The sequence below is a fragment of the Carcharodon carcharias genome, chromosome 33, assembly GCF_017639515.1.
Source record: "Carcharodon carcharias isolate sCarCar2 chromosome 33, sCarCar2.pri, whole genome shotgun sequence".
Lineage (NCBI taxonomy): Eukaryota > Metazoa > Chordata > Chondrichthyes > Lamniformes > Lamnidae > Carcharodon > Carcharodon carcharias.
The window spans coordinates 10,321,666-10,342,582 of record NC_054499.1 but is presented as its reverse complement, the minus strand read 5'-3'; the positions used below and the strand labels follow the sequence as shown (position 1 = coordinate 10,342,582).

General features: G+C 49.6%; 1 protein-coding gene across 1 annotated transcript in view; it reads right to left on the bottom strand.

Annotated features, from left to right (window-relative positions):
• Positions 1-10,465: 10,465 nt before the first annotated feature.
• Positions 10,466-20,917, bottom strand: part of LOC121272388 (baculoviral IAP repeat-containing protein 1-like) — a 57,066-nt gene continuing 46,614 nt past the window's right edge. Inside the window, exons 13-15 of the mRNA XM_041179055.1 lie at positions 18,746-18,832; positions 13,582-13,746; positions 10,466-11,439 (exon numbers count right to left, since the gene is read on the bottom strand). Of these exons, the coding sequence (XP_041034989.1) occupies positions 11,069-11,439; positions 13,582-13,746; positions 18,746-18,832 (623 nt within the window). The 3' untranslated portion in view covers positions 10,466-11,068. The remainder of the gene's footprint in view (positions 11,440-13,581; positions 13,747-18,745; positions 18,833-20,917) is intronic.

Below are 20,917 nucleotides of genomic sequence, written 5' to 3'. Positions count from 1 at the left end.
AGCCTCACAGCCCTTTATTTCCCATTTTCAGTTTTTTTATATCCAGGAAAGAGATAAGTTCAAAGAAGATTCTGAGATAAGCCCCCCCAACCCGCCTCCCCCACCCCACACCGCACCTCATGATTTATTTTTTTCTCTCCAGGTTCGCATGCAGCAGTAATAAAAACAGAAAATGCTGGAAAACTGCAGCAAGTCTGACCAGCATCTGTGGAGCGAGAAACAGAGTTAGCGTCCAGAACTCTGAAGGAGGGTCATACGGACCCGAAAGGTTTAACTCAGTTTCTCTCTCCACTGAGGCTGTCAGACCTGCTGCAATTTTCCCGACAGTTTCCGGTTTCGGTTTCCAATTTCCAGCGTTCGCAGTATTTAGGGTTTCTCTGTGCACACGGCGATGCGCTGGGGGCTGGTTTTTCAATTCCTGGAGATTCCTGGGCGATCCCGGAGAGTTGGCAGCCCGAGGTGTAACTCCCCCATTAGGCAGCTGCTGGCCGGGGGGGTTTTACTAGAATTGTCCAGGTAAAAGGTGGGGTCTTCGAAATAAACTCGAAGGAAACAGGCTGGGGGTACACGGCACCTAGGGAAGGAAATAGGGGCGATAGTGAGGGGAGGAGATGGGAGTCGGGGGATTGAGGGGAGGAGATGGGAGTCGGGGGATTGAGGGGAGGAGATGGGAGTAGGGAAGTGGAGGGAGGAGATGGGAATGAGAATGAGGGGAGGAGATGGGAGTGAGGGAGTGAGGGATGAGGGGAGGAGATGGGAGTGAGGAAGTGGAGGGAGGAGTTGGGAGTGAGAGGAGGAGATGGGAGTGAGGGAGTGAGGGAGGAGATGGGAGTGAGGGAGTGAGGGAGGAGATGGGAGTGAGGGAGTGAGGGAGGAGATGGGAGTGAGGGAGTGAGGAAGGAGATGGGAGTGAGGGAGTGAGGGAGGAGATGGGAGTGAGGGAGTGAGGGAGGAGATGGGAGTGAGGGATGAGGGGAGGAGATGGGAGTGAGAAAGTGGAGGGAGGAGTTGGGAGTGAGGGAGTGAAGGGAGGAGATGGGAGTCGGGGGATTGAGGGGAGGAGATGGGAGTCGGGGGATTGAGGGGAGGAGATGGGAGTAGGGAAGTGGAGGGAGGAGATGGGAATGAGAATGAGGGGAGGAGATGGGAGTGAGGGAGTGAGGGATGAGGGGAGGAGATGGGAGTGAGGAAGTGGAGGGAGGAGTTGGGAGTGAGGGAGTGAGGGAGGAGATGGGAGTGAGGGAGTGAGGGAGGAGATGGGAGTGAGGGAGTGAGGAAGGAGATGGGAGTGAGGGAGTGAGGGAGGAGATGGGAGTGAGGGAGTGAGGGAGGAGATGGGAGTGAGGGAGTGAGGGAGGAGATGGGAGTGAGGGAGTGAGGGAGGAGATGGGAGTGAGGGAGTGAGGGAGGAGATGGGAGTGAGGGAGTGAGGAAGGAGATGGGAGTGAGGGAGTGAGGGAGGAGATGGGAGTGAGGGAGTGAGGGAGGAGATGGGAGTGAGGGATGAGGGGAGGAGATGGGAGTGAGGGAGAGAGGGAGAAGATGGGAGTGAGGGAGTGAGGGGAGGAGATGGGAGTGAGAAAGTGGAGGGAGGAGTTGGGAGTGAGGGAGTGAAGGGAGGAGATGGGAGTGAGGGATGAGGAGAGGAGATGGGAGTGAGGGATGAGGGGAGGAGATGGGAGTGAGGGAGTGAGGGATGAGATGGGAATGAGGGATGAGGGGAGGAGATGGGAATGAGGAAGTGGAGGGAGGAGCTGGGAGTGAGAGGAGGAGATGGGAGTGAGGAAGTGGAGGGAGGAGTTGGGAGTCAGAGGAGGAGATGGGAGTGAGGGAGTGAGGGAGGAGATGGGAGTGAGGGAGTGAGGGAGGAGATGGGAGTGAGGGAGTGAGGGAGGAGATGGGAATGAGGGAGTGAGGGAGGAGATGGGAGTGAGGGATGAGGGGAGGAGATGGGAGTGAGGAAGTGGAGGGAGGAGATGGGAGTGAGGGATTGAGGGAGGAGATGGGATTGAGAGATGAGGGGAGGAGATGGGAGTGAGGGAGTGAGGGAGGAGATGGGAGTGAGGGTTGAGGGGAGGAGATGGGAGTGAGGGAGTGAGGGATGAGATGGGAATGAGGGAGTGAGGGAGGAGATGGGAGTGAGAGGAGGAGATGGGAGTGAGGAAGTGGAGGGAGGAGTTGGGAGTGAGAGGAGGAGATGGGAGTGAGGGAGTGAGGGAGGAGATGGGAGTGAGGGAGTGAGGGAGGAGATGGGAATGAGGGAGTGAGGGAGGAGATGGGAGTGAGGGATGAGGGGAGGAGATGGGAGTGAGAGGAGGAGATGGGAGTGAGGAAGTGGAGGGAGGAGTTGGGAGTGAGAGGAGGAGATGGGAGTGAGGGAGTGAGGGAGGAGATGGGAGTGAGGGAGTGAGGGAGGAGATGGGAATGAGGGAGTGAGGGAGGAGATGGGAGTGAGGGATGAGGGGAGGAGATGGGAGTGAGGGAGTGAGGGAGGAGATGGGAGTGAGGGATGAGGGGAGGAGATGGGAGTGAGGGAGTGAGGGGAGTAAATGGGAGTGAGGGAGTGAGGGGAGATGGGAATGAGGGATGAGGGGAGATGGGAATGAGGGATGAGGGGAGATGGGAGTGAGGGATGAGGGGAGATGGAAGTGAGGGATTGAGGGGAGTAGATGGGAGTGAGGGATGAGGGAAGTAGATGTGAGTGAGGGATGAGGGGAGATGTGAGTGAGGGAGTGAGGGGCGTAAATGTGAGTGAGGGATGAGGGGAGTAGATTGGAGTGAGGGATGAGGGGAGATGGGAGTGAGGGATGAGGGGAAATGGGAGTGAGGGATGAGGGGAGTAGATAGGAGTGAGGGATGAGGGGAGATGTGAGTGAGGGAGTGAGGGGCGTTGATGTGAGTGAGGGATGAGGATTGGAGTCTAGGCTGATATAAACAACATTCTGAGGAAGAATAATTCTCACTGCATCATGATCACCTTCATCAGCGAGGGGGACAGGGGGCAGCATTGAACATGTCAGTAATGTGTTGGAATGCGTCAATCCAACAGAGGAACAGCCTCCCTCGAGTATCGCTGGGTCTATGAGCTCTGAGCGAGCAGGATGTGCAAGTCATCGAGAACTCAGTGAAATGAGACAGACCACAGGTTCCCCCAGGACATCTGCATTCAAGCAAAGACAACAGGTACCATCTCACAAGACAACCATGGGCTGTCGACTGTGAACAACAGCTTCCAACTCAATTGTTTCAGAGAGTGACAGCACAGAAGCAGGCCATTCGGCCCAACGCTCTGGTGCTGGTGTTTATTGCTCCTCTTATTAGCCTCTTCATCACAGTCCATCAACAGGTCCTTTCTCCCTCATGTGTATATCCAGTTTCCCCTTCAATGGATCGACAATCTTCACCACAAGCACTCCCTGCGGTAGCGAGTCCCACATTCTCACCGCTCACTGAGTAAAGAAGTTGCTCCTGACTTGCCGATTGGATCTATTAGTGACCATCTTAGACTTATAACCCCCAGTCCTAGTCTCTCCCACAAGTGGAAACATCTACTTTGTGTCTACTCCATCCAAACCTTTCCTAATCTTAAAGACCTCAATCAGGGCACCCCTCAGCCTTCTCTTTTCTAGAGAAAAGAGCCCCAGCCTGTTGAAACATCCCGGATAAGTATAACCTCTCTGTTCTAGTATCACTCAAGTAAAATGTTTTAAATCCCCAAGGTCACAATATCCTTTTATAATCTGGAGATTCAAACTGTCCACAACTCTCCAAGTGTGGTCCAACCGAGGTTCTGTACAATGCAACGAAGATACAAAGATCTGTCTAGACTCAGTAACCCAGATGGTTTAAGAGCTGGAACATATTTTGAAAGCGCATTCTCTCTTATCTCCAAACATATTAAACCTGCCAATCCTCCCTTGTGCCTCTCAAGGATTTCAAACTTTTCACCGAACTTACCTGCACAGAATTTATTGGCCTATGAAGAATTCTGTGGTGCACGGTGAGTATTAAAACACTGGCCTTTTATAACCCAAGGGCGAGAAGACAAGGGGATGGGAGTTGATGCTCTAGCCAGTCCACACCTGGAGTTGCTGTGAACAGTCCTGGACACCACACCTCAGGAAGGATGTATTGTACTTGGGGGGAGTGCATCGCAGATTTACCAGAATGGGACCTGAACTCCAAGTGTTAAATTACGAGGAGAGATTGCGCAAACCTGGGCTGTATTCTCTGTGATTCACAAGGTTACGGAGTGAATTCATTTAATTTTTCAGAATACGAAGGAGAACAGAAAGGGCTGATGGAGGGTAGCTATTTCCGCTGGTTGTAGAGCTTAGGACCAGGGCTCAGAGTGTAAACATTCGAGCCAAACCTCTCAGGAGTGAAATCAGGAAACACACAAAGGGTGGGAGAATTTGGAATTTTCCTCCTGCAAACCACAACTGGATCAATTGTCAATTTTAAAGCTGAGATTGATAGCTTTTTATTATCCAAAGATATTAAGGGATACGGGGCATTGGCAGGTAAATGGAGTTAGGTCACTGGTCAGCCAGGGTCTCACTGAATGGCAGAACAGGTTTGCGAATTAAATGGCCTCCTCCAGTTCCCATAGAGACACATGACTGTAACCCTGTAATACAGAGGGAGCACTGTCCACTCTCTGATCAGTGCAGTGATTCAGCCTCCATAACATGAGGATTTGTGGCTCATTGATGAGGCTGCACTTTAGTTTGGGTGGAGTTCCACCCAACTGTCATCTGATGCTATCAGGTCACCACATCAGAAGCAGCAGAAAAGGAAGTTCAGGGTGAAGGGTGCATTCCCCATGCTCACTGTGCACACTGGCACAGGCTTTTCCTGTGGTGAGACAGGGTGTGGGTGGGTGTAGCTGTGGGTGGGTGGGTCGGTTGGTATAGGTGTGTGTGGGTGTGTGTGTGTGTGGGTGTGTGTGTGAGTGTGTGGGTGGGTGGGTGTGTGTGGGTGAGTGTGTGTGTGTGTGTGTGTCTGGGGGTGGGTCTGGGTGTTGCCATGATTCACTGGGGATGGTGCTCTGTAATATCACTGGGGATGGTGATCTGTAATATCACTGGGGATGGTGCTCTGCAATATCACTGGGGATGGTGCTCTATAATATCACTGGGGATGGTGCTCTGCAATATCACTGGGGATGGTGCTCTGTAATATCACTGGGGATGGTGCTCTGTAATATCACTGGGGATGGTGCTCTATAATATCACTGGGGATGGTGCTCTGCAATATCACTGGGGATGGTGCTCTGTAATATCACTGGGGATGGTGCTCTGTAATATCACTGGGGATGGTGCTCTGCAATATCACTGGGGATGGTGCTCTATAATATCACTGGGGATGGTGCTCTGCAATATCACTGGGGATGGTGCTCTGTAATATCACTGGGGATGGTGCTCTGCAATATCACTGGGGATGGTGCTCTATAATATCACTGGGGATGGTGCTCTGCAATATCACTGGGGATGGTGCTCTATAATATCACTGGGGATGGTGCTCTGTAATATCACTGGGGATGGTGCTCTGTAATATCACTGGGGATGGTGCTCTGTAATATCACTGGGGATGGCGCTCTGTAATATCACTGGGGATGGTGCTCTGTAATATCACTGGGGTTGGTGCTCTGTAATATCACTGGGGATGGTGCTCCGTAATATCACTGGGGATGGCGCTCCGTAATATCACTGGGGATGGCGCTCTGTAATATCACCGGGGATGGTGCTCCGTAATATCACTGGGGATGGTGCTCCGTAATATCACTGGGGATGGCGCTCCGTAATATCACTGGGGATGGCGCTCCGTAATATCACTGGGGATGGCGCTCCGTAATATCACTGGGGATGGCGCTCCGTAATATCACTGGGGATGGCGCTCCGTAATATCACTGGGGATGGCGCTCCGTAATATCACTGGGGATGGCGCTCCGTAATATCACTGGGGATGGCGCTCCGTAATATCACTGGGGATGGCGCTCCGTAATATCACTGGGGATGGTGCTCTGCAATATCACTGGGGATGGCGCTCTGTAATATCACTGGGGATGGCGCTCTGTAATATCACTGGGGATGGCGCTCCGTAATATCACTGGGGATGGCGCTCCGTAATATCACTGGGGATGGCGCTCCGTAATATCACTGGGGATGGCGCTCCGTAATATCACTGGGGATGGCGCTCTGTAATATCACTGGGGATGGTGCTCTGTAATATCACTGCGGATGGCGCTCTGTAATATCACTGGGGATGGCGCTCTGTAATATCACTGGGGATGGCGCTCTGTAATATCACTGGGGATGGTGCTCTGTAATATCACTGGGGATGGTGCTCTGCAATATCACTGGGGATGGTGCTCTGCAATATCACTGGGGATGGTGCTCTGCAATATCACTGGGGATGGTGCTCTGCAATATCACTGGGGATGGTGCTCTGTAATATCACTGGGGATGGTGCTCTGCAATATCACTGGGGATGGTGCTCTGCAATATCACTGGGGATGGTGCTCTGCAATATCACTGGGGATGGTGCTCTGCAATATCACTGGGGATGGTGCTCTATAATATCACTGGGGATGGTGCTCTGCAATATCACTGGGGATGGTGCTCTGTAATATCACTGGGGATGGTGCTCTGTAATATCACTGGGGATGGTGCTCTGTAATATCACTGGGGATGGTGCTCTGTAATATCACTGGGGATGGTGCTCTGTAATATCAGCCCCACTGCTCCCTGAGTCACAACAAATGTGAAAAAAGTTTGATCAATCACCGAATGTTTAATTTATGTTGACAGAACACAAGCACCAGGCTGGTAATCTTCATCAGTAAATAACTGTTTATTGACCGTACTGTCATTAACCAGTGGGAAAAGAAAGAAAGATGAACAGCTAATTTCTAACACCATTACCAAAACCCTACACTTTCTTATAAATCCCTACACACACACGTACAATACACACAAAAAAAACAAAAGAAACATGGATTTTAAGTGTGGGATCAAACAGTTCAATAGCACCAGTTCTGGAGTACAGGATTTGATGGGCTGATTTTGATCGATGTCCCCCAAATTCCTGTCAGTTCTTGTTGATGACACGAGGTGGTTCTCCCGGCACTTTCAGTATTTAATTCACTGGTTGAACAATTGCCTTTCAATGTCTCGAATGGTGATTTTCCCCTTTGTCTCTTGACAGGGGTTTTCAGAGAGAGAGGGTTATTGAGAAATAAGGGAAAAAAGCTAGCTAGCTATTGTTGTAGGGTTACTGGAAACTTATACACATGGGAGAGGGAAATTTTAGGTCTTTTTCCTTTCAGGCTAGGGCTATTCTGCTGCATTGCTCTCACACAAAACCTGTTCACCTGGTCAGGAGCCAATTAAAATGTTGTTGACATGCAGCCCCCTTGGTCTAGGACTCCCTTCTTGCACCATCCTGTCTTTCATGGCACACTCTGTTCCAGAACTGCAACATGTATATATCTCTCATCCTGTTCCAGTGGACATGTCTTTCAAACTGCAGCCATTGTAATTTTAATCCACAGTCCAACAGAAATAAAAAGATATCTTCCTTACAGTGTGTGCATGTGTGTGTCTGTGTGTGAGTCTGTGTGTGTGTGTGTGTGTGTGTCCTGGTCATAGAGTATGTCACCATCAATTGCCACCTTCTCTGGCTTCCTATCCAACCCACGACGGAGTGGGGGGCTGTTGGGGGGCTGTTGTGGGGGTGCTGGGTGGGTGTAGAGTCAGTGTTAACATTCACAAGATTCAATGCCCCTTGGAGACCTGGGGAGCTCAAGGATAGGGGAGGGGGTGGGGGTGGGGCGGGGGGGGGCTGGTGGGGAGGGGGGTGGTGTGAAACCATGGAAGGATTGGGAAACAAGGATGAGAATTTTAAAATCAAGAAATTGTTTGAGCAGGAGCCATTGTAGATCAGAGAGCGCGAGGGGTGGGGGGGCTGGGTGATCAGTGAACAGGGCTGCTTGTGAGTTGGGACATGAGTAGCAGCGTTTCGGATTAATTCAAGTTTACGGAAGGTAGAGGGGAGTTGGTAGTGTGGTGGTATTGTCACTGGGCTAGTTATGAGGGGCATGGACAGGGTGGATGGGGAGCAGCTGTTCCCCTTAGTTGAAAGGTCAGTCACGAGGGGGCATAAGTTCAAGGTGAGGGGCAGGAGGTTTAGGGGGGACGTGAGTGAAACCTTTTTTTACCCAGAGGGTGGTGAGGGTCTGGAATGCGCTGCCTGGGAGGGTGGTGGAGGCGGGTTGCCTCACATCCTTTAAAAAGTACCTGGATGAGCACTTGGCGCGTCATAACATTCAAGGCTATGGGGCCTAGTGCTGATCAATGGGATTAGGGAGGTAGGTCAGGTGTTTCTCACGTGACGGTGCTGTCTCGATGGGCCAAAGGGCCTCTTCTGCACTGTGTGATTCTGTGATCCTGATTCAAGAGGCGCAGGGTTAATGCTCTGGAGACCTGGGTCCCAGTCCCACCATGAGATTTGAATTCGGTAAAAACCTGGGATTATAAAACTAATTGTCGATTGTTGTAAAAACCCCATCTGGGTCACTAACGCCCCTTCAGGGAAGGAAATCTGCTGTCCTTACCCGGTCTGGCCTACATGTGACTCCAGACCCACAGCCATGTGGTTGACTCTTAAGTGACCCCTGAAATGGCCTAGCGAGACACTCAGTTCAAGGGCAGTTAGGGAAGGGTAAAAAAAATTTGCAGGGCTGTGAGGTGTAGGTGGGGGAGTGGGACAAGCTGAGTTACTCTCGTAGAGAGCTAGCATAGGCACGATGGGCCAAATGGGCTCCTCCTGTGCTGTACTATCTGCCGATATCTACTATCCAGTCTGTGATTATTTATGAAGTGCGGCGCTGGTCAGAATGTCACTGGATCAACAATGACAACGACTTACATTTATATAGCGCCTTTGATATGCTAGGACATCCAAAAGGCACTTCACAGGAATGCGAACCAGACAGAATTTGACACCGAGACACATAAGGAGAGAGTCAGGTCAGGTGGCCAAAAGCTGGGTCAAAGAGGTCGGTTTTAAGGAGCGTCTTAAAGGAGGAGAGAGAGGCGGAGAGGTTTAGAGAGTGAATCTCGGAGTATGGGGTCTTATTTAACTTAAACCAGGTTAAAATGAATTGAAACTGAGTCAGCCGAGCATATTGACGGAATCAGTGAATAAGCTGATCAAAGGAGGTGTCTTCAACATAACCAGGTGTCTGTCCTCCTGTTTCTGAACTGATTCGGAGCGATTGTGGAATCTGGGAGGGTGAGAACGTTCCAGTTGCTCCCGGTTTCTCAGGAGCGGTTTTCCTTATTTAAAGTGTTCACCTGCCTTCCACCGCAGTCACTGAGGGACCCTGAGCAGGGGGAGGTCTAACACCCTCCTCTCCACCCTGTCCACCATCACTCCATCCTGCTCATCACACACAGACTTTGCAACGGGGTTTCTCCAGCTGTCATTAGACCCTCCGATTTACCCAGTGAAGGAGACTCGAAGCAGATTCAGTGGTCGCTCAACCCCAAGGTCATCACTGCAGGAGGTCCTCTGGGTGGTGACCTAGGCCCAACCACTGTTATCTTCTTTATCAATGACCTTGCTTTCATCATCAGGTCAGATGTGGGGATGTTCGCTGATGATTGTACAGTCTTCAGTACCATTCACGACTCTTCAGATACTGAAGCAGTCCATGTCCAAATGCAGCAAGACCTGGACAATATTCAGACTTGGGCTGACAAGTGGCAAGTAACATTCACGCCACACAAGTGTCAGGCAATGACCATCTCCAACAAGAGAGAATCTAACCATTAGTCCCTGACGTTCAATGGCATTACCATCACTGAATCCCCCACTATCAACATCCTGGGGGTTACCATTGACCAGAAACTGAACTGGACCAGCCATATAAATACTGTGGCTACAAGAGCAGGTCAGAGGCTGGGAATTCTGCAGGGAGTAACTCACCTCCTGACTCCCCAAAACCTGTCCACCATCTGGAAGGCACAAGTCAGGAGCGTGATGGGATACTCCCCACTTTCCTGAATGAGTGCAGCTCCAACAACACTCAAGACACTCAACACCATCCAGGACAAAGCAGCCTACTTGAGCGACACTCCATCCATCACCTTCAACATCCACTCCCTCCATCACAATGCACAGTAGCAGCAGTATGTACCATCTACAAGATGCACTGCAGCAACTAACCAAGTCTCCTTCGACAGCACCTTCCAAACCCCCGACCGTCTAGAAGGACAAGGGCAGCAGACACATGGGGAACACCACCACCTGGAAGTTCCCCTCCAAGCCCCTCACCATCCTGACTTGGAAATATATCGGCCGTTCCTTCACTGTCGCTGGGTCAAAATCCTGGAACATCCTCCCTAACAGCGCTGTGGGTGTACCTACACCACATGGACTGCAGCGGTTCAAGAAGGCAGCTCACTACCACCTTCTCAAGGGGCAATTAGGGATGGACAGTAAATACTAGCCCAGCCAGCGATGCCCACATCCTGTTAAAGAATTAAAAAATGCTCTAAAGGAAATTGGATAGATACTTGAAGGGACAAACATTTGCAGAGCAATTAAAGAGCAAGGGGATGAGAAGCCAGAAAAGAGCTAGCACAGTTTTGAAGGGGCCAAATAGCCTCATTTAGTGCTGTACCACATTATGATGTCAAACAACGTGAGGCCTGTTCTTAACCCTTCACCCAAAATGCCTAACAAAAGCGGTCCCACAAAATCAACAACGGGACCATGATTGGGTAGTTCTATCCTTAACCTGATCGGTCTTAATATCATAAGAAAGAGGAGCAGGAGGAGCCCATTCGGCCCCTCGAGCCTGCTCCACCATTCAATATGATCGTGGCCGAGGTTCTCCCTCGACTCCACCTTCCCGCCCGATCCTCTTATCCCTTCTCTTCATCTTAAGTCCTGAGACCCTAGCTCTAGACTCCCCAACCGGAGAGGGGGAGGGGGAGGAGTGGGGGGTGGGGTAGCAGGGAGGCAGCTACCCTCTCCAGCCCCCTTCCGATGCTCATCTCTACCCCTCGGCCTGCACAATTGGCGTGAACGGGAGAGTCCATTGCCACAGCAGGCGCAGACATCTAGACTGAGGGTGGTTCTCCTTCATGACGTTGAACATATTGAAATCCATGACGTCCAACATCCAGCTCAGCATGTAGACGGTCACTAAGGCTGGGAGCCGGGAGACACACTGCACAAAAGCCTTGAAGGTGTCCGGCTGGGGCTTCAGTTGGTTGGTGTAAATTCGAGATATGTTCAGCTCCCTCAGCTCATTCGTGTTGCTCAACGTCTGGAAAAACTCCCTCCATCCAAGGTCGCTGAGATCCTCGTTCAAGCTCAGGTTCAGCTTGTGGAGCCTCGAGAGATGACCACTTCTGGCCACCATAGCTATGGAAAGGAAAGGGAGGCAACCAGTGAGAGACAAGCTGGCATTGAACTTTAACACGTCCCAGAACAGCCCGCTAGGAATTTACGTTTTAACTCAATCACAAAGCAAAAAATGGAACGTGCTTGTCTCATGGGGATACTTGCGCTCTCTGGCTCCAGGTCCAGCAACACCTCAATTATTTTAAAACCCGCATTTTTGTTTTCAAATCCCTCTATGGCCATTGCACCGCACGCACCCCCCCTCCACCCACCCACCCCCCCACCCCCTCCCTCCACCCCCCACCTTATCTCCTTAATCTCCTCCAGCCCTAAACTCTCTGAGATCTCTGCGCTCCTCCAGTTCTGGAATCTTGCACATCACAGATTTTATTCGATCCACCGTGGGCGGCTGTGCCTTCAGTTGCTGGGGGCCCTCAACTCTGGAATTCCCTCCTTAAGCCTGTACCCCGCCCCCTCTCTCTCTCTCTCTCTCTCCCTCTCCCCTCCTTTAAGATGTTCCTTTAAAGCTACCTCACTGACCAAGATTTTCATGGTCACCTGTTCCCAATGCAACCTAACATGTCTGGGGTTGAATTTTGTTTGATACGAACATAGGACTTAGGAGCCCTCCGCTCCTGCTCAACCATTCAATACAACATGGCCAGTCCAATTTTAACCTCATATTCCTGCCCACCCCCAGTAACCTTTCACCCCCCACCCCTTGCTTATCAAGAATCTAGCTACGTCTGCCTTAAAGATATTCGAGCGTTCTACCTCGATCACCTCTTGGGGAAGGGAATTCCAAATTCTCACAACCCTCTGAGAGAAAACTATTTTCATCATCTCTGTCCCAACTGAGCGACCTCTTATTTTTGAACAGTGACCCCCACCCGCACCCCCCCCAATTCTAGATTCTCCCACAAGAAGGAAACACCCTCTTCACACCCACCCTGTCAAGACTCTGCAGGGTCTCAATGATAATAAGCCGAGCCTGAGCTTGAACGAGGACCTCGGCGACCTTGGATGGAGGGGGCTTTTCCAGACGTTGGGCAGCACAAATGAGCTGAGGGAGCTGAACACGTCTCGAATTTACACCAACCAACTGAAGCCCCAGCCAGACACCTTCAAAGCCTTTGTGCAGTGTGTCTCCCGGCTCCCAGTCTTACGCGTTGAGCTGGATATTGGGAACCATCGTATCCAATATCATTGAGATCCTGAGGAGCCTTGACAGGCTGGATGTAGAAAGGATATTTCCTCTTGTAGGAGAATCTTCAATCAAGTCGCCTCTTATTCTTTTAAACTCCAGCGCATACAATCCTAACCTGTCCAGCCTTTCCCCATAAGACAACCCACCCATTCCTGGTATTAGTCAAGTAAACCTTCTCTGAACTGCTTCTAACCCATTTCTTTAAACAAGGAGACCAATACTGTACATAGTACTCGAGATGTGGTCTCACCAATGCCCTGTATAACTGAAGCATAACCTCCCTACTCTTGTATTCAATTCCCCTCGCAATAAACAATAACATTCTATTAACTTTCTAAATTACTTGCTGCACCCGCATTCCAGCCTTTTGCGATTCATGCACTAGGACACCCAGATCCCTCTGCAACCTCTCACTCTTTAGAGAATATGCTTCGCTTTTATTTGTCCTGCCAAAATGGACAACCTCACATTTTCTCACATTATACTCCACTCGCCAGGTCGTTGCCCACTCACCTGACCCATCCATATCCTTTTGTGGCTTCCGTATGTCCTCTTCACATCTTACTTACCTAACTATCTTTGGGCCATCAGCAAATTTAGCGACCATACCAACAGTCCCTTCATCCAAATCATTTATATAAACAGGTACAAGTTGAGGCTCCAGCCCTGTTTCCCATGGGACACCATTCATCACATTCTACCAACCAGAAAATGATTTATGCCTACTCTCTGCACCCTGTTAGCTAGCCAATCTTCCATCCATGCCAATATCTCACCCCTCCCCATACCATGACCTTTATTCTAATATAAACTTTGAGGAGGCATCTCGGAGGGGGGGGGGGGGTTCTTCACTACGTTAAAGGCGCTACATAAACGCAAGTTGTTGTTATAGCCCACCTCCGGCCCCTCACCCACACCAACAGACTGCCTTAATTTACTGTGACGGGGTGACTCACCCAGCTTCACCAAACTCTGATCGTCCAAAGTCTTGGTGATGGCAAGAACCCTGAGGCATTGCAGGTTCTGTAACTGCTGAGTTAGTGGAGCGGCAGCAGTGATGGTCCCATCACTGTTACAGAGGTGCAACTCTTCCAGTTTCACAAGGGAGCCAAGAACGTGAGCTGGAAAAAGAAGACTTGAAGCTGAGCTACGAACCACTCAAACCCAACACTCATTTTTTTTCCCCTCATTTCCTAATTTAACTTAATGACGCTCTAATTGCCTTCAGCCTCAACTTTACTGACTTTATTCTTCACTTCATTTCGGTTAAACCTCCGGCTGCTACTGAACAGTGTTATTCAGCCTTCTCTGAACTGCCTCTAACTCATTTGCATCCTTCCTTAAATAAGGAGACCAATACTGTACAAAGTACCCCAGGTTTGGTCTCACCAATGCTCTGTGCAACTGAAGCATAACCTCCCTACTCTTGTATTCAATCCACCTCACAATGCACAATAACATTCTATTAGCTTTGCTAACTTCTTGCTTCACCTGCTCTCATGAAGCTATTAATATATATAATATTACTGGGAAAGGCTTATATCTAAAATAGGAGTTAAGTCTGTGGGTGTGTCTTACTTGGATTAAAGCCGGCTAGTCTGGGTGCTTTGATGTGTACTAGTTTTCATAAGCAAGAGAAATAGTGTTTGCACATGGGGTGAAGAATGATACCTATCTAGAAGCTACCAAGCTACTAATAAAATTGGTATTATGAAAGGGGTTTTATTGTTAGAGGGGTTTAGTTCAGAGGTTGTTGATACAATGGGAACTAACATTCAATGGGAGCGGTAGGTATAACAAGACAACTGTTCTGGGTGTGCAGAGCAGAGGCAATGTGAGATCAAAAGTTAAGCCTCCAACTGGCTCCACAGGAACCAAAGTGAAAAGAACCTCATTTTGAATTCGTAAGGTGAAAATGCTTTCGTTTTTGGTTAAGTCTACGGGTTGCTATTGCCTTAATGGAGATTAGTTTGGGAGTTGGTTATAAGTTATGATAGTAACTTGTAGCCATGTGTATATATATTTTAACCTGTGTAAATTAATAAAATTATTCATTTAGCTTAATGTAAAACCCCAAGAACTGGTGGTCTGATTCCTGGATTTAGAGTCACAACTCAAACAAAACACTTAAAATTATAGGTTATGACAGTTGCTTAAAGTTTCCCTCTGGGATTTTAAAAATAACTCCGCTTCACCAACTGCACCGGTCATAACACCTGCATCCTAACCTTTTGCGATTCATGCATTAGGACACCCAGATCCCTCTGCATCTCAGAGCTCTCACCATTAGATAACATGTCTCTTTTTTATTCATCATCATTTACCCCCTCATTCGACACCCGGGCGTATCTGTTGAATTTCTTCCCCTATACTTTATTCACAGCCACACCATGTGGCATCATGATTTTTTTAAATTTGTTCATGGGATGTGGGCATCACTGACTAGGCCAGCATATATTGCCTATCCCTAATTGCCCTTGTTCAGAGGGCATTTAAGAACCAACCACATTGCTGTCACATGTAGGCCAGACCAGGTAAGGATGGTAGGTTTCCTTCCCTAAAGGACATTAGTGAACCAGATGGGTTTTCACAACAATCATCAATGGTTTCATGGTCACCATTAGACTCTGTTACAATGCGGTAGATGATGTGTGCTGCTAATCAAATCCACAATAGAAACTTGGTCGCGCTATCACAATAGTTTTGCAATTTGCATTTTATTTCCAGGTGCTTGTGCTGAATTCAGAAGTAATAAGTCCACCAAGACTTTTAGAGATTTTTTAAAACTAAATTAAAATATTTATTAACAAAAGGAAAGATTTCAAGCACGTGCGTAAGACTACAAACTACAACCATAGGAACTCCTAAAATTCCTAATTACCTTAGTAACCAGCCCCCCCCCCACCCCGCCCCTTAAAGGAAATGGTCCAAAAATAAATTTTAGATTTTAATCAGATCCAGCAAATTAACACAATACCCTGGACAATGGACTTCCAAATGGCTTTCTCCAGCTTCAGTTTCAGTAGACAGCAGACTTATGTACAAATACTGGAGGCTTCATTGAAGCTTTTTCACACACTTCTGTTAGATCTCACAATGCCTTCCCCTGACTCATAGCCTCATTCTCCTTTATATATGATTCTCCCTTTTTAATATGTAAATTCCATTCTTTCCATATGGCTTTGGAACTTTACCTTTTTCATAATATATATCTTTCATGTTGTCACTATATATTGTCAGTAACCCTTGGGAAAAATAAACACATTCCTTAGCCTTGCTTATCTGGGTGGTTGCAAATAGACTGAGATCCCTTTGAAATCCAAATCCCCCTTCATCTATCTAAAAGTGCAAAGACCCCAACTATGTTTACCTACTTAGCATTTCAAAGACACTTTTACACCTTACTTCTTTAGATAACATCAACTTGCAGGCTGCTTGGCTACAAAATGGAATTAAATCACACACGCACGCAGGCACACACACACACACACGCACACGCAGGTGCGCATATACACACACGCACACACACACACATGCATACACACACATGCACACACACACGCACACACGCACACACACACACGCACACACACACACACACACACATACAAACACACACACACGCACACACACACGCAGGCACACACAAACGCACACACACACACAAATGCACACGCGCACGCACATGTACACACACACACACACACACGTGCACACGCACTCATGCACACACGCACACGCACACACATGCACACATACACATGCACACACACACAAACACACGGCCCTAACTATTTACCCCCATAAACCTACTTTACAATAAGCCGGAAAAATATTATGCTCTCATGATAGACTTTTAATTCCAGACTTTTATTAAAGACAATGTTCACGGTCTGCCATGGTGGGACTTGTACCCAGGCCCCCAGAGCATCACCCACGGCTTCTGGAGAAATGGCCCAGTGACAATACCACTGTGCCTCCACTCCCCCTACTAAATACCACAACAGGGGAGTTATGCTTTTTAAAAATAACATTCTATCGTGGGGTGTTTGGCGCCACCAGCTAGGCCAATGTTTGTTGCCCGTCCCTAAATGCCCCTTGAGAAGCTGGTGGTGAGCCGCCTTCTTGAAGCGCTGCAGTCCCGTGTGGCGCGGGTACACCCGCGGAGGTGGGTGCCCCGGGTTTGGGAGGCGCTGTGGAAGGGGCCTTCCCACCTTGGGCCTAATCAGGATGGACGCAGGCAGGCGGCGGGTTACCCACCTGCTACCACTCACCCCCACCCCCACTCCCCCCCCACCCCCCACCCTCCTCCACACACCCACCCCCTCCCCATGTCCCTGGCTCAGCGGGTAAGTGCTCGCCACTGAACGGGGAAGGTCTGGGGTTCACCTCCTGCTCTCTGGGCCTCCAGCACAAAAGTCGAGGCTGGTGTCCCCCCACCGACCCCCCCACCCCCCCACCCCCACCCCCCAGCGCTTCGTCCGGGGTGGGGGCTGCTGTGCTGTTGAAATTGCCGTGAAACTAAACTGGGGTCTTGCCCGCTGACTGCTCGGGCGGGCATGAGACAATCCCATTGGCGCCCACTCCAAAGCCGAACAGCGGAGCTAATCCCCAAGCATTCCTCCGGCCAGCGTTTACCCCTCAACCAATGGCGCAGTGGCATTGTCAACTAATAATCCAGTGATTTCCAACCCCCCCACCCACCCCCCACCAACTTGCCATTGCAAATTTCCTGGAGGACCCAGGTTCAAATCCCACCATGGCAGATAGCGGAATTTGAATTGGGTGAAAATCTGGAATTAAAAGTGGAATAATTACTGCGAAACCATTGTTATAAAAAAAAAACCCCAATCTGGTTCACTAACGTCCCCTTTAGGGGAGGGAAATCTGCTGTCCTGACCCGGTCTGGCCTACATGTGACTCCAGACCCACAGCGCAGTTGGCTCTTAAGTGGCCCCTGAACAAGGGTAATTAGGGATGGGCAATAAACGCTGGTCCAGCCAGATGATGTTCACGTCCCCATGAGTGAATTAAAAAGAGATACTCGGCTGTTATGGCAGGGCTGCTTGTGGGATCTTGCAGTGCGCAATTGAGCTGACACGTCTACCGGTGACGACGTTGGCTGCAAAGCGCTTTGAGGCGTCCGGCGGCCGTGAAAGGTGCTATACAAATGCAAGTTTTGATTTCCCCCTGTACTCAGCACAGATTCACATCTATTCAGCTCCTTGTTTCCCCGAAATGGTCGGAAATTTGGAACCGTTTGGAAAGGTTGGTCCTCCTGTGAAGGGGTAGGGGGGTGGAGGGGGGGTGGTGGTGGGCGGTGCTTTTAAAATGATGAAAGGCTTTGTTCGAGTGGGACACACAGGGAGAATGTACCCTCTTGCCAGGGGGTGCATGACTAGGGACCGTCAGTTTAAAAGACAGTCACTGATAAACCCAGTAGGGATTTCAGGAGAAACCTCTTTACCCCAGAGAGAGGTGGGAATATGGGACTCGCTACCACAGAGGGGGTGTGGTTGAGGTGAATAGTGTGGATACGTTTGAGGGGAAGCCAGACGAGCGGATGAGGGAGGAGGGAATCGAGGGTTACGTTGATAGATTCGGATGAGGGAAAATGAGGGGGGGGGGGGGGAGCCTCGAGTGAACCATAAACACCACCAGGGATTGGCTGGGCTGAATGGCCGGTTTCTGAATGGTGTATCCTGTGGAATCCTATGTAATATGTGGGGGAATGACCCGCTTGCTCTGTGCAGGAATATTTGAAGCGAATCCGTCTGTTGGGGGAAAATGATGCGTTGGGTACAATGCGAGTCTTACATTAAACACAGGGAAGCGCTGGAAACACTCAGCAGGTCTGGTAGCCTCGTTGGAGAGAGAAAACAGGTGGTGCTTTGAGTCGACAATGGCTCTGTCTTAACCCAATTTCACTCTGCACTGCTGTCAATACCCAGCAGAGAGTTAAACCACCGTTCTACCCGATTCCCAGATGCGACAGTTTAAATAAGTCACCCCCAACCCCCCTCCCTCCCTCCCCCTCCCCAGTATATTCCCACCGGCTAAGTTTCTGTCAATTCCCTCTTTACTGCAGGACAAGAGCAGGGCAGAGACGAGTCAACCTACCGAAAGCCTCCGATTCCTCAGGGTGGGAGAAACTGATGCTGGGGATATCCAGCACTTTGAGGTTCTGGAGCTCCCTGAGAGCAGCAGCTGGAAGACAGAGCGAACAGAGTTTTGAGTTTTCCCATGGGAATGTTCCGCTGACCCCCGCGGGGTTTTAGTCTGGTTATCAAGGGGCAGGGATCAGGGTTGATGCCCAGGCCACTGCGAACGGTCAGGGGGAAAGGGCTTCCCCACAGTTTCCGGAATTGTGGAGGCGAAGGGCCCGAGGTATCGGGCTGTGTTGGGATAAGTTCAGCGAGAGAGCGATGGTGCTTAATCCGGAATCATAACTTAGAATTGGCAGCTGTGTCTTTGTGCGTGTGTCTTTATTGGTGTGTGTGTGTGTGTGTGTGTGTGTATATATTAGCGTTTTACATTTATTTGTGTGTCTATGTTTGTGAGTGTGTGTGAGCATGTGTGTGTGTGTTTTTGATTTTGTGTGTGTGAGTGTGTGCATGTGTTTTGTGTGTCTGCGTGTTTGTGTGTGTATGTGCATGTGTATGTGTGTGTGTGTGTGTGGGTGAGTGTGAAGGTGTGTGCGTGAGTGTGTGTGAGTGTGGGTGTGTGTGCGAGTGTGTGTGTGACTGAGTGTGTGAGTGTGTGTGTGTGTCTGTGTCAGTGAGTGTGTGTGTGTGTGAGTGTGAGGGTGAGTGTCTGTGATTGTGTGTGTGATTGTGTGCGTGTGAGTATGTGTGTGAGAGCGTGTGTCTATGTGTGTATATAGGTGTGTGTGAATGTGAGTGTGTGTGTGAGTGTGAGTGTGTATGTGTGAGTGTGAGTGTGTGTGTGAGTGTGTGTGTGTGAGTATGTGTGTGTGAAAGCGTGTGTCTATGTGTGTATATAGGTGTGTGTGAATGTGAGTGTGTGTGTGTGTGAGTGTGTGTGTGAGTGTGAGTGTGTGTGTGTGTGTGTGTGTGTGTGAATGTGTGTGTGTGTGAGTGTGTGTGTGTGGGTGAGTGTGAGGGTGTGAGTCAGTGTGTGTGTGTGAGTGTGTGTGAGTGTCTGTGTGATTCTGTGTGTGAGTGTGTATGTGAGTGTGCGTGTGGGTGTGTGAGTGTGTGTGTGTGGGTGTGTGTGTGTGGGTGAGTGAGAGGGTGTGAGTGTGTGTGTGAGTGTGTATGTGTGTGTGTGATTCTGTGTGAGTGTGAGTGTGTATGTGAGTGTGCATGTGGGTGCGTGTGTGTGGGTGAGTGTGAGGGTGTGTGTGTCTGTGAGAGTGTGTGTGTGTGTGTGTGAGTGTGTGTGTGGGTGTGTTTTTGAGTTTGTGTGATTGTGTGTGTGAGTGTGTGTGTGATTCTGTGTGTGTGAGTGCGTGTGCGAGTGTGTGTGCGAGAGGGTGTGTAAGTGTGAGTGTGTGTGTGTCAGTGAGTGTGTGAGTGTGAGTGTGTGCGTGAGTGTGAGTGTGTGAGTGTGTGTGTGGGTGTTTGTGTGTGAGTGTGTGTGTGTGAGTATGTGTGTGTGTGTATATAAGTGTGTGTGAATGTGAGTGTGTATGTGAGTCTGAGTGTGTGTGTGAATGTGAGTGTGTATGTGAGTCTGAGTGTGTGTGTGAATGTGAGTGTGTGTGAGTGTGCGTGTGTGAGTGTGTGTGTGTGTGTGTGAGTGTGTGTGTGTGTGTGAGCGTATGTGTGTGTATGTGTGAGAGAGTGTGTGTGTGTGTGAGTGTGTGTGTGAGTATGTGTGTGTGTGTATGTGTGTGTGAATGTGAGTGTGTGTGTGAGTCTGAGTGTGTGTGTGAGTGTGTGCATGTGTTTTGTGTGTCTGCGTGTTTGTGTGTGTATGTGCATGTGTATGAGTGTGTGTGTGTGTGTGGGTGAGTGTGAGGGTGTGTGCGTGAGTGTGTGTGAGTGTGGGTGTGTGTGCGAGTGTGTGTGTGACTGAGTGTGTGTGTGTGTCTGTGTCAGTGAGTGTGTGTGTGTGTGTGAGTGTGAGGGTGAGTGTCTGTGATTGTGTGTGTGATTGTGTGTGTGTGAGTATGTGTGTGTGAGAGCGCGTGTCTATGTGTGTATATAGGTGTGTGTGAATGTGAGTGTGTGTGTGAGTGTGAGTGTGTGTGTGAGTGTGAGTATGTGTGTGAGTGTGTGTGTGTATGTGTGTGTGAGAGCGTGTGTCTATGTGTGTATATAGGTGTGT